Raw genomic sequence first — 14,015 nt, forward strand, 5'->3', positions numbered from 1 at the left:
TGGACTTAGATGCTATACCTTTGTTTATAAGTTGTGCAACATAGAATGATTTCCTCACCACTGTAAACACATGATGATCAAAGGCTAGATTACTATCTATGTGTGTCCCTAAGTCCCTGACTACTAGGTCACCTCTAAGGGGTGTGATGTCAAATGATAGTTACCAGGGATGGATGACTTCTCAAAGGATACTACTACTATGCATTTCTTGGCATTTAGTTTTAGTCCATGGCTCGGACACCAGTTGCTCGTCTGTGTCAGCCCCTCCTGTAGAACATTTGTGTCAGTGTGAGATTCAATGACAGCTCCTAATTTGCAATCATGTGCAAATTTAGTCAGCCAGAGACCACTAACATTGGCCTTGACTTCTAAAACGTACATGCCAAAAAGAAGCAGTTCAAGGACTGATCCTTCAGGGACCCCACTTATGACTGGCCTCTTTGTAGAGGTGGACTCCCTAATTCTAACTTCCTGAGTCCTGTCTGTGTGCCAGTTGGCTATCCACTGGGTAACATACGGACTTATACCTAAACTCTTGCATTTGTCAGCAAAGCCCAAGTGGGATACTGTGCCAAATGCCTTGCCCAGGTCAAGGTAGGCAGTGTGAACAATTTTACCCTCACCCATTGCTTTGGTGACCTTCTCAAAAAAGGCCATCAGGCTGAGTAGGCATGATCTGCCCTTGATGAAACTAAACTGGTTTGGGTCAAGTGTCTGGAGGTTTACTATATCTCTATTGATCATCTCCATGATAATTCTTTCCATAGCTTTACATATAAGACTAGTGAGACTTATGGGTCTGTAGTTTACAGGGTCTGTAAATGGCCCACCTTTGTGCAGAGGGATAACTGTTGCTTTCATGAGGCACTAAGCCTGTTTGCAGGCTACTGTTAAATAGTAATTCTAGAGGCCCTGATAGGTCATGTTTCATGCTATTCAGAAGGCATCCTGAGATATTGTCTGGGCCCATTGATGTAGTGTTCTTGGTCTTAGAGAGAGTATTAAAGACCTGTTCCCTACTGAGATAGTAGGGGGACTTACATTTGATGATATTTCCTGAGGGACAGTTAAGGGGAGAGATGAGTAAAGTTGCAGCAGAATTTATCAGACAGGAGGTTTTCTATATCTTCTGGCTCAGTATAGAAGGCTTCATTTACAATGAGTTCTGCACACAATTGTGTATTGCCTTTGAGTTTGCGGACATAGCTAAAGAATGCTTTGTAGTTGTCCTTGGCATGGGAGGTCAAACTTACTTCAAATTTGGATTTGGCAGACTTTATTTGTCCTCTGAGTTGTTTGCTTAGTTTGAAGAGATTGCTTTTATCCTGCTGGGTCTGCACCTCCTAATTTTTGCCATGATGTTCTTCCTCCTGCTATACAGATGACTGATTTTGTGATTCCACCAGGGTGGCTTGTTTTTTAGGTTAGTTCTGTACGTCTTCCTGGTGGGTACAGCTGCCTCTATGTAGCTATTAACATGCTTGTAGAGGGTTTCTGTGAACAGTTCTGCATAGACAGAAGTGTTTAGGGTTTATGGGGGCTTGAAATGTTGCCAGGTTCACACTTAAGAGGAGGTGGTTAGCCTTAAAATAGTTCCTGAATATTCCAGGTTTAGCTGGGGGTCCAGGTTTTATTTTTACTTCAAAGGAGACCATTTTGTGGTCCACAAGGGAAGGCATTACAGTAGGGGATGTGCAGCAGTCTCCCATATTAGTGAGGACCAGATCCAGTATGGTTGCACCCCTGGTTGGTGTACTGACTATCTGGTCCAGGAAGTTTGCGTTTGCAAAATCCAGCAATCTCTGTGCATGTACGTTTGCTGTCGTATAGGATTCCCAGTTAACAGTGGGGTAATTAAAGTCAGCCATGAATATGGTGTTGGGTTGGATGGTTAGTGTTTCTAATAAGTTTAAATACATGGCATGGGTTTCCTGGATCATAGATGGGGACCTATAGCTTGCAAGGAAGTGGCACTGGATTTTACCTGTGCTGATTCGGACATGGTGCAGCTCAAGTGCATTGTCCTGTTTGACCAGCCTTGAAGTATATTTATTTTTTATGTAAATACAACACCTCCACCTTTACTCCCTGAATGTGAAGTAGCTGGCCTAAATGTGTGGAAAGTATTACAACCTCAAACTGTTAGGGTGCTCTCCGTGGCTATAAACCATGTCTCAGTGACAGCACAGACATTAGCATTCTCTAGGGTAAAGAGAGCTTCTAGGGAGTGGAGTTTTTTTTTTGTTTAGACTCTTAGCATTGAGCAGTAATACCTTTAGATTTTCTTGGTTTTGATTTTCTATGTCGGAACTACTTTCAGTTTGGCATTGCCTAAAAATGTCACTATGGGGAAGACAATGTTTTAGCTAATATTTGAAAGCCTAGAGAGGAGAGATGCAGACCATCCCTGGCAAAGCAACATGATCTGTTGACCATCTCCTTCTATGCTGACAAATATTGCACCCCCTCAGAATGACACCAGAAACTAAGCCAATTATTAAAGTCCATCATCTTTTGTTCATATTGTGGCATCATCCTTGGAGAAGGTAAAATGTTGCTCAATGCTAGGCTCATACCCAGCCTGAGACACATATTCTGAGAGCTCCATGATGTTTCTCTTCATATAGTCTAGGGAGGTACGTCTCAGGTAATTTACTCCCACATTCCCACATGGACTATGACTGAGTCATATTGGTAATTGTGGTCCAATGACCTGAGTTGCATGCGTAATGTGGCTGATCCTAGCCCCTGATAAGCAACTGACTGGAACTTTCTCCTTACTCAGTCTGGAGAGAGGGACATCAGTGTGTCTCATGATGGAGTCTCCAATGACTAGAATGTTGGATTGTGTGATTACTTGCCTTAATGGCTTAGAGGTAGAGGCTCCATGAGATGTAGCTATATGTGGTGATGTGGGTGTTGTTTTGAAAGAGCGCATTTGGGGCAGCTGAAGATATTTGTTATGTGTACTTCAGCTAGGAGGTCTTTGTGGTTTAGTAAGGTTACATGTAAGTGCCTCAGTATATGTGGGTCTATATGTCTGCTTTGAATTGTGCATGATGGGTGAAGCATGTGTACTACTGACAATCTTATTGACATTAGGAGTATTTTATGCAAGAACTTTGCCTCCAGTGACATTGTGTAAATACATCTCTCACATACCATATCAGTTTGTTTGAGAATTAACTGGTTGTCAGTAAACATGAGGCAATTTCTACATTGCCTCAGGATGCCCATAACCACCAAGCCGGTAAAGTAGACAGTAGGACAGTTCATATCCATGGCAACAGACCCTTTTTAATTGATTAGACAGTTGGAGTGAGAATATCAATTACTGTCAGGAGTATCTAGTTTGCAACTATATGGACAATGCTTTTCATGGCAAACTCGTTGTCCTGTGTGCATCTAGGTATTGGATAAATTTCAGTTGTGCTTTTATAGGAAAAATGTAACTCCAGGTGTCTGAGTCTGTACGGAGCACTGCTAAACACTTGAGGGAAAACTAATATACAGACCCTGAAAATTTAAGAATGAAGTATTTAAGACTATATTTTGAAGCTAGAAACAAATCAAGCAGTACTTACTGAAAACAAACTTAGCTTGTCAAGAATGATGGAAAGAGGGGAGTCACGTGGATGGCTACTGCCTGACTACTACTAATGCTGGTCTCATTACAGCTTCACTCTGTTCGGATACAATGCTCCTTTGCTTCTTCTCTCACCAGAAGCAAAATCTTAGCACCAATTCCAAGAAGAGAAGCAGGCCACAGCCTGTTTGGTGCTCCACATTCTTGTCCTGGATGATCAAAGGGTCTGTAGGCTTGTAGCCTTTTTCTGGTAGATACCTCGAATAGCAACCAGACCAGTCAGGTACGTTAAGCACAGACACTCACTCTCCAACCAGAAACAGTCAGGCATCAATGCACTCTGCTCCTTCTCTCACCAGGATCAGAATATAAGCACAGATTCCAAGCTGTCACCTAGAAAGCAGTTATTAGGCTTTCTGGTGATCAGCAGTCTCAAGGAAATAATCTTCCTGTGCTCCTTCTCTCACCAGGAGAAAACAGACGCACTAATCCCAAGATGACTACTGAGAGGCAGAATGTGGGCTCTGCAATAACTGGTGGTCTTGAAATAGATGCTTAAAGGTAAGATGAGGGGAAAAAAGGTTTATCCTAAACACTGCAGTGTGCACTAAGCACTGAGATATGAAAGTGGGTAACTTAAGTTTTAGCTGTCTAGAAAGTTAAGTTTTAGTGCAGAACCACTATTTTTAAAAGAGCAAGATAGATTGAAAAAGGGTGGGCACTTTTAATCTTGCGCTTACACTAGCCAGAGAAAGAAGAGAGGGAACAAGATATATAGTCAAATTAACATAAGGGGCAGGCAACTAGAAAGACAGTGGTGTTTAAGAGCACAAGAGTAACAGGGTGGGAGGTTGGAAAAAAGACACAGAGCTGTGGTCTTTTTTCAAATTTTAATATGTAGTTAAAAGTACAATACAAGTAAAACATAGTGCAAAGAAAACAAACTCCAGTGCACAAAATAGAAAAAGGCAATAAAGTAATATAAAACACAAGAAATAAAAAGCAAACTAACCTTTCCCTTACAGCAAGCTGTGGCAGAGTCTGGGTAAGCCTTTCTAGTAAAACAACTTTAAGAGGAAAGTAATTAAAATCTGTACTAGGTGTATTCCCTAAATAATCAAAATCTTCTCTGTAAAATTTCTGGAGGAATACTACTGTTTATTGTAAGTTCTCTGTTATGTAAAGCTACACTGAACCTTTTATGTTTTTCATACAGCACCTCCCAAGTCTGTAAAATTGTGACTATTTTGTTCAGTTACTTTAGCAAAACAGATTGCCATTGCCAAAAGACATACTGTGTTGCTATTCTTTTACAGCTTACATATTTCTTCATTTTACTCATTCGGACAACCAGTTTTTACACCACCACAATACTCAGAGATAGAAGGAAATTTTGTTTCCAAGTTCAGATCTAAGCATCAGACTAGCTGGAATTGCTGCACATGCTTAGCCCTTCATACCTCCCTTACTTAAATGTACTCCAAGTTTGCACAACAATGAAAAAACTAAAAAGGGCAGCAATGTAAAATGGAAAACTATCAACCCGTCTACTCGTCACCCTAGATGTCCCCCAGGGCTCCATACTAGGACCCCTTCTTTTCTCTCTCTTTATTAATGACCTTCCCACTGTCATCCCAAATACTACCTGTACCCAATATGTGGATGACTCCACCTTGATTTGTTCAGCCACCTCCCCGACAGATCTAATGACATTAACCCAGAATACTTACAACATACTTGAAAACTGGCTCTCTAACCATCAGCTGATATTAAACCCTAACAAAACAAAGTTTCTTTTCTCCTCCACTTGTAAGCCTTCCTCACTACTCTTTACCATAACATCTAATAATGGTACCATTATCTCTCCAGATGCACAAACCAAACTCTTAGGTGTCAAAATAGACAACACCCTCAAATTTGATATCCATGTCAATCAAACTATCAAAACCATTAACAAAAAAATTGGCTCCCTCTATAAGATCAAACCTTTCCATACTCCATTTGCTAGGACTGCTATTGCTCGTTCCCATCTACTCCACTCTTCTCATTAATTTGAACAAATCCACTCTTAGCAAACTCTCCAGCTGTTATAACCACATTGCTAGATTTGCAACAGGCACAGCCTATAGGACCCACCACTGTCACAACCTAAATCTTCTGAGGTGGCTAGAATGGATTAGCCTGCTTCAGTACAACCAGCTTATAATTGCCCATAAGTTTCTCAACCACCCTGATAATATGCCTGCACTTAAAAATATCATCAACCCTTATAGCAACCTGAAGTCACTTCGCTCTTCTAATAAACTACTGGTTCAAACATCCAAAATCAACAACTCTGCTGGGGACTCTCTGTTTGTTAACTCTGCTGGGAAAACTTGGAACTCTCTTCCTGCCGATCTTACTCTTGAACCCTCTCTTACTCAGTTCAAAAAAAGCCTCAAGCTATACTTTAAAACTCACTGGCTATGTCCTTGTTCAAAACCTGATTACAGCCTCCTCTATAGTCTGTAATCATGTTACACTGCCTAGTCAATTTGAAACACTGTTTTAAAAATGTATGATTATATTACCTGCTTGCTCAACTGGAGCTTGTAAACTGTGTGTAACTTGTAATCATTTTGTGATTTTTTACTGTATGTTCTACCTTGGAGCTTTTATCCCCGGGCCTCCACTGAAAATGGACATGTATCCAGTCGGACTATCCCGGTCAAGAAATGTAAAATAAATAAATAAATAAATGATTTGCTGTGTATGGTATTTTCGCTTCTCTCCACAGTTGTGCAACCATAGAGTTAGTATTTTTAAGTAAGTGCCTCACATATACAGTATAATCCAAATAACTCCTTAAAGGCATTCTACCCAAGAAATTATGAATAAGGACTATCACATTTAAAGTAACATATGTATGTATAAATGTATAAATATATATTTAATGCAAGGTTAAACAGTGCTACTGTTTTTACGAACCTTAATTTTCTTTTCTTATTCAAAACAGATTCTATATATTTCCTACTCATATCACAAGTATAAGGAGTAATGGTGAGTGTGGAACAGAGGTGAAGAAGAGAGTACAGGCAGGATGGAGTGGGTGGAGAAGTGTGTCAGGAGTGATTTGTGACAGACGAGTACCAGTAAGAGTGAAAGGGAAGGTCTACAGGAGGGTAGTGAGACCAGCTATGTTATATGGGTTGGAGACAGTGGCATTGACAAAAAGGCAGGAGTCTGAGCTGGATGTGGCAGAGTTAAAGATGTTAAGATTTGCACTGGGTGTGACGAGGGTGGACAAGATTAGGAATAAGTATATTAGAGGGAAAACCCAGATTGGAAGGTTTGGAGACAAAACCAGAGAGGCAAGATTACGTTGGTTTGGACATGTGCTGAGGAGGAATGCTGAGTATATTGGGAAAAAGATGCTAAGGATGAAGCTACCAGGTAACAGGAAAATAGGAAGGCCTAAGATAAGGTTTATGGATGTGGTGAGAGAGGACATGCAGGTGGTTGGGGTGACAGAGCATGATGCAGAGGACAGGAAGAAATGGAAACAGATGATTCACTGTGGCGAACCCTAATGGGAACAGCCGAAAGAAAATGATGATCAACTCCAAGAAAGGTAAACGTTGCACTAGGGTATACAACAGTACATTTATATACAGCACTCCTATCATTTTACACCTGATGTCACAGAGATGCTGAAAGTCTCTCTTTACAGGACCTTGTTATCATCCCTATATAGAAAGTCCCACCGTGCCACTCAGGTAACTATAGCATGGACTGTGTATTTCACATAATCAAAGTTCTAATCAGAAAGAATGTTCATGAATTTCTGTTAATAAAAAAAATGAGTATTAAGAACATACTGACAAATACTACAACCCACAAATACTATCAAAGGTACCAAAGGATGTTGTACACCCAAGGAAATATTAGTCACTTTGGACTGCTTTATTGGTTCAGTACCTGTGTACTGGATTTGTTGGTAAACTTTTCACATACTGTTTTATGAGCAGGTGTATGACTATATGTGGGGTTGGGGGTATGGATGTTTTATCATAGTTTTGGGAGAACCCAGATTTACTGTGGAAACTATACACAGAATATGTTTACAGAAAAGATCTACTTCTATCTGAAACATACTCCTACTTCACAATAAATTATGTGGCAGTGGATTACAAACATGTAAGAATCAGAATAGTTTCTGCTGAAATCTGTTTCTTTTTCCTGATGGTGTACAAGTCAATAAATGTTTCAAATTTGATGAAGATTTTGATGGCGGTGCATAGGTTTATAGGTGTGTACTAGGCTAATGGCCCTGGGGCCTTTACAAGCCTAGCCCATAGGATTACCCTGGCATCGTGCCACCTGACCTTAGTTCCCAGTGCCTCTCTCGAGTAAAGTCAGTGATCTCTGTGGTGAATTTTCTATTTCCCATCCTCTCATCAAAATTTCTCTTGAAGAGGGCCAGTGAGGTGCTCTACTTGACATGTATGGGAAGTCTATTCCATAGCATGGGCAGTCTCTGGGTTATGAACCTATCCCTCCAGCATGTTCTGTTGATTGTGGTAATGAGGTTGAGGTCTCTGGAGTGTGTGGTGCTGAGGGATTGGGATTTCTTTAGATGTAGCATTTGTAATAGAGCTGGGTCAGACATGGCTTTGTAAGTCAAGCAGTGATTGCCTCTATAAGACAGAGAATAGTTGGAATTTTATTAGTCTGTCCATATAGGACAGATGTTTAAGACCTAGGATCCTGTGTGTGTGAGGTATTTTTGCGGTCTCTCCAGTTGTTGCAGTGTTTAGTGAGGTAGATGCCAAATGGGGCATTGTACTCAATGACTGGCCTAATGAAGGAAGAGTAGAAGGAGACAATGACCGCTTTCTTCCTGGATGCAAAACCCTTAGTAATGAGATGTGCCACATAGAAGGACTTTCTGACCACAGGTGGAGGTGATGTTTAGCTTGTCTCCATTTCTGATAAGATGAAACCTTTTTTTTACATAGCTGCTAAAGAAATTAAGAAACTAAATAACCAAATAAACAGAAATAATATGATAAATAAATAAAAAGAAGGTTGTTGTAGCATCTTCCCAATGTAGTCTTTCATGTGATAAAGGCTACTGGATCCTATGCATAAACACTGTGCACCCGGAATAGGCCTGGTACACTGTAGAATGGCATACTGAAGCCCTGTACAAGTTACAGAAGATGGCACACAATGGGGTTAAGACCCTGTACGCAGTCTTGCTTCACTGTGCGGCCACTGTCTGCCATCATATATGATTGATAAACACTATACTCTCTGTGAACTGGCTGACCTCAACAGAGTAACTAAAAGTACTCCAACCTCATACATACAGTTGGCCAGATGTCAGTGCTTGACAGAGCAAGCAATCTCCCTTCCATGTTGATATTTTTTCTCAGCATACAGGTCTGAGCAGCATATCAGCACTGCAGTAAAAACCCCTTTGCATTGCAGGAAAAATTCCAGTGACAATGGAGTTTCCAGTGATGCAGGTGATCCTTCCACCACAGCTGCAGCTTTGTCAACCCTTTTACAATGATGTTGCAGAGCTTCTACCAATGGAAGATCCCATGACACCAAATCCCTCTTTACTATGATATGGTAAAGGCTCTATCTCTACCCTCTTACCTAATACACAAAACTTTTATAAAACATTTTTAGGCATGACAACAGTGCCTACCTGTCAACCTCTGAGTACCAAAATAGCACCGGCATTTAAAAATCATAGTACAGAGTCAGAAAGAGGAGCATTTTTTATAATTCACCGTAGAAGGTCTTTATATAATAGGCCCTATATAGTCAACAAAGCAGAATCTTTGCATGGCCTGTATTTATTTATTTAATAACGGATGTATCCATAAACAAGTTTTACATTACAAGGAACATTAGTAAATCTAAGTGAAGCGAGACTAAATTTTTGGGACAAACTCATAGGGCTATGTGTAAATCAGAGCAGTTGAGAGGTACGCATTGGAATGTGACTAAAATGGGAAAGGTAAATGCTACCCCACTTAGTAAGGCATATTATACTGGATTAAGTTACTGTTCCTGGTTATGTGGTTCTATTGTCTTGCCTAAGAATGATTCATAACTACTTATTAAGGTAGTTGCTCACAGGTAGGTGTACATCTCAGATGACCTATTCTGGTCAACTCATATTAGCCACACAGTGAAGAAGGCACAACAACGTCTGCACTTCCTTTGGAAACTGAGGAAGGCAAACCTGTTTCAGTCCATCCTCAAAGCCTTTTACAGGGGGATCATTGGGAGCACCCTCTTAAACAACATCATAGTTTGGTATGCTAACTGCAAAGCATCTGACCGCAAGGTTCTCCTGAGGGTAGTGAGGACAGCATAAAAAGTCATAAGTTCCTCGCTCCCATCCATGATGGATGATCTGTACAAGACACGGTGTGTGGGAAGAGCTAGGAAAATAATCAGCGATCCCACTCACCTTGCCCATGGCATGTACTTCCGCCTTAACTCGGGCAGGTGGTATCGCAGCTTACACTGCAAAACATCTAGACTAAACAGGAGCTTCTTCCCTCTATCCATAAGGCTCCTGAACTTGAATGCCTGGCATGACGGTGAATAATTAATATGCTACTTGTTATGAAGTATCAGCTAGAGTAATCACTCTGGCAAATTGCTTCAGTAACTGGTACAGTAGCCTGATTTCTTTTGCTATTACTTTCTGAATGGGCAATAGTCAGGAGTGAGTCACTACTCCATACATGTGCAATATGAACATCAGAATATATCATACTACAACTGAAGTGCAATATTCTAAGCAATCACAATGTGAAGTTATAGTTTTGCAATACCTACTAGTATAACACTGTCTAATGTCTTCCTGTCCAACTGTGGTAATTTATTGTGTTGTTAATATTTTAATTATTACTGTATGTACATTAGTCTTACTGTCATTCGAACTATGTATTCATTGTTATGCCTTGCACAGGGCCAAAGCAACGTAATTTCATTCAGCTTACACTGCTGTGTATATCTGATCAACAATGTTACTTTGACTTGACTTTGCTGTTCCCAGATGCACTGGGTAGATTTAATGTGCTACACAGTGCATTCTTCCATCTAAGCTGAAAAGGCTTACAAATTAATTACAATGAAGATAGCATGCAGATGTACCATGGCAGTGAATGGCAGCAAACTAATCAAAGTATGTAGGATGCATTTATGCAACTGCTATTATATTTAAGACCTTGGGGTGATCACTGTACAAGAATTTCAAAATTTCCACACACTTCTGTGGCTCTCAGACAAAATACTAAAAAACACTGGGAAAAATAACTAAAGCAGCAAAAAAATGAGGGACTGGCACAAGTATACAAATTATAGTGGCTCTCCTTTAGCATTTTAAAGCAGTATTGATTTAGCTTAAAACATAATCAAGCATCAAAAAGCCAAAAGGAACCTCCTAATGTAGGAATAAGGAAGCAGTACAGCAACCAAGAGCAGCCCCCCAGCAGTCTGAAAGGCAAAATAATTTTACGAAAACTATTGCCCACTCAGTCTCCCAACCACTGTCCTGAGATAACCACTGTCCTGAGATGCTTCAAAATTTGGACTTCATAAGTCAAAAGTCATAAAATACACACTTACCAGTGGTGAATCTTCATACACAATAATGCCATCCTGAACAGAAGGCTGCAATGTTAGGCTCTGTACGGTAGTGTCCCTAAAACAAAATAAAGTTGTTAATGGGCTTTATAAAAAGTTTGGATAACCCATTATTACTGTGTGTGCAACTAAATGGTGTACATGATTAACAAGGCAGCACACCATGGTAAGATGTCTCAGAAGATTTAATAATTGCACATGAACATACAACAAGACACTTAAAACAAAAAGACCATTTGAATTAACAAAGCTGTTCATATGTTCCTAATTTATGCTGCCATTACAGGTCAGATTTTCCATCCACTATATACAGTTATGTTACCACATCACATATTTTCAGATAATATTTACACAGGGAACTAATCTAAGGGGGTGGCGAAAGCCAACACATTCTGGCTAGGCTTATAAATACCTTTGGGCAGATAGCCTAGTATCGACTTATGAACCTACAAGATCTTACTACTGTTGTCAACTCCCCTTCAAGTAGATCAGGAGAAGCTACTAGACTCTCCCTAAAGTTGTAGTTCCTGAAAAAGTCAGGAAGAAGCATGAAACCTAACTCCTTGTGGTTCCTTTCTCCCTTTGTCAGAGAAGAATATCCAGTCCCATATCATTACTGCTATTAACAGAAAAATACAGCAGATGAAAAAACACTTAAAGGAGTTTTTGCCTAAGGAAAGCAACAATGAAGCTGCTATGTTAAGCAAGGATGCAGATGTGAATCTCTTTGCATAAAGGTTGTCCTCCCCTCTAACCCAAAATAAAATGTTTGCTTTATGACTTTAGCTGTGTTGTTATGTTTAATAGCGTAATTCAAAATGAGATTTACTGCCAATTAACCTAGACACTTTTATGGTGGAAAATACTGACTTCCTCTTTAAGTCTTGCTTATCCACTTTTGGCTACTGAGGTTCAACATTTCTCCACATTCCCTCCTCTCTTGTAAGGAAATAAATTTTTGGAAATTCTGATTTTTCATCATATTATATATCACTATGACTCCTGATTTTCTTCTTTATTGTTCATGTGGACATTAGTTCACTGCTGAAGCAATCCTTATGGCAAAACACTATCATTTTACTCAGTTTTCTCACAAGTGACATGCAAAGGGATAGGTTAACCGGTTGGCTATCTTGCTTAGTAAACAACTAATATTTACCAGCTGTTCTTTTAGACAAGAGGAGCACTTCATGATACTAGTTAGCATCACTCCAAACGATTTTCCTTCCACTTACGGCTATTCATCCCTGTAATACTCTGTTCTACATACTATGGCTATAGCAAGCATTACTCAACTTCTTCTTCTTATGCAGGTCAAGACTGGCAGATGTCTAAAGAATCTACATGATTTCAGAACTTCAGAGGATTCTGCATCCTCTTCACTCTTTTTACGCTTCATAGACTTTGGAGCTACTGTCTGTACACATACTGCATTTTCAGCCATTGATATCTACTTAGCAATACCAAGGACCCTGATACTGCTATTGATAACAGTATCATAACTATTTCCACTATGCTGGCATAAAAAACTCTACAAGTTCTCTCTGGTGTTCAGTTAACATTCCATATGTCATCACCTTTGGCCTCTATTTCTCAGTTCAGTTTACTCTCAAATGGTGACTGCTTCTCCTGACATGACACCACCTCATTTTCTGACCAATCTCACAAAGAAATACTCAGTTAAACAAAAGAAAAAAATGATGTCTGAGTAAAAGAGGCCTAACACTTGACCCCTGTTGTTTGCCCTGATGATTCAGTCAAGGAAGGCTACTAGGGTCACTTAAAATGACCCTCCAGTTACATACCCATACCTCTCAACTGCTAAGATTTATCCATGGCGCTATGATTTTGTCCATCAGATCTAGCCTTGCTCCTCTTAGGTTTAGTGATGTTCCACAAAAATATACACCTGTTTTCAGCTGCATATCTTAAGTAAATAAACGAAGACTGTACAAAGTTCTAACTATATAAAGTGTGGTATACAAAGGCACTCTACAGTAACAAATACAAAAATATGCTCCTCTTTCTGACCCTCTTCTATGATTTTTTTAAAGGCCGCTGATGTGATTTTAAAAACCAAGAGTTTGAGAGGTATGTATATATTTGTCTTGCTTGAAGGTACCCCAGTGACACTAAAGGTTGAGGCAGGGGTGTATTTTATCTTGCAACATGCTAAAATATGACACTTGGAAATTATGGAGGATTTCTATGGTCACAAAAAGAGGGTATGGAAAATTAAACAACACATTTCTCCTCCACGTGTTTACATATTTGTGGGGGGGTGTGCATGTGTGTTTTTCCTTGCTAATATATATTAATTTCAGAACTTCAGAAATCACAACAAAGCTAATATCAGCTCATTTTCAGGATGAATTTTAAGAGGTTCAAACTGACAGGAGCAACACTGTTTTAACAAGACAAACTACAAAATTGCCTTTCACGAGACATTCTTTATAAGTGAAATTATGCAGAATTACAAAAAAGCAACATTTAATGCAGACTAGCAGTAGCATAACTGACAAGATGGACAGTGATTAAAATCTGTACAAGAAGAGGCTGTGCTGTTGGCATTGCAGGGTGGAATAGTATAACCAGACAACCCAAAACTCACTGTCAGGATGAATTGTCACACCATGTTCTGAAATCACTAAACAGTGAAGCAAGAGTGGAAAGGGTGTATAGCACAGTTCAATGGGACAGGATAAGACAATAAGAAATGCAAAGAGTGCCCTGACTGACTCAGATGACATGGGTTCAATTACTAAGCCCAGCA

At 39.8% G+C, this 14,015-nt stretch overlaps 1 protein-coding gene across 1 annotated transcript in view; it reads right to left on the minus strand.

Moving 5' to 3' along the window:
* Positions 1-14,015, minus strand: part of VWA8 (von Willebrand factor A domain containing 8) — a 3,458,065-nt gene that overhangs the window by 1,886,668 nt on the left and 1,557,382 nt on the right. The window contains exon 22 of the mRNA XM_044071701.1: positions 11,225-11,300. Coding sequence (XP_043927636.1) covers positions 11,225-11,300 — 76 coding nt within the window. The remainder of the gene's footprint in view (positions 1-11,224; positions 11,301-14,015) is intronic.

Source organism: Protopterus annectens, chromosome 5.part0, assembly GCF_019279795.1.
Source record: "Protopterus annectens isolate FY-2018-M chromosome 5.part0, PAN1.0, whole genome shotgun sequence".
Classification (NCBI taxonomy): domain Eukaryota; kingdom Metazoa; phylum Chordata; order Ceratodontiformes; family Protopteridae; genus Protopterus; species Protopterus annectens.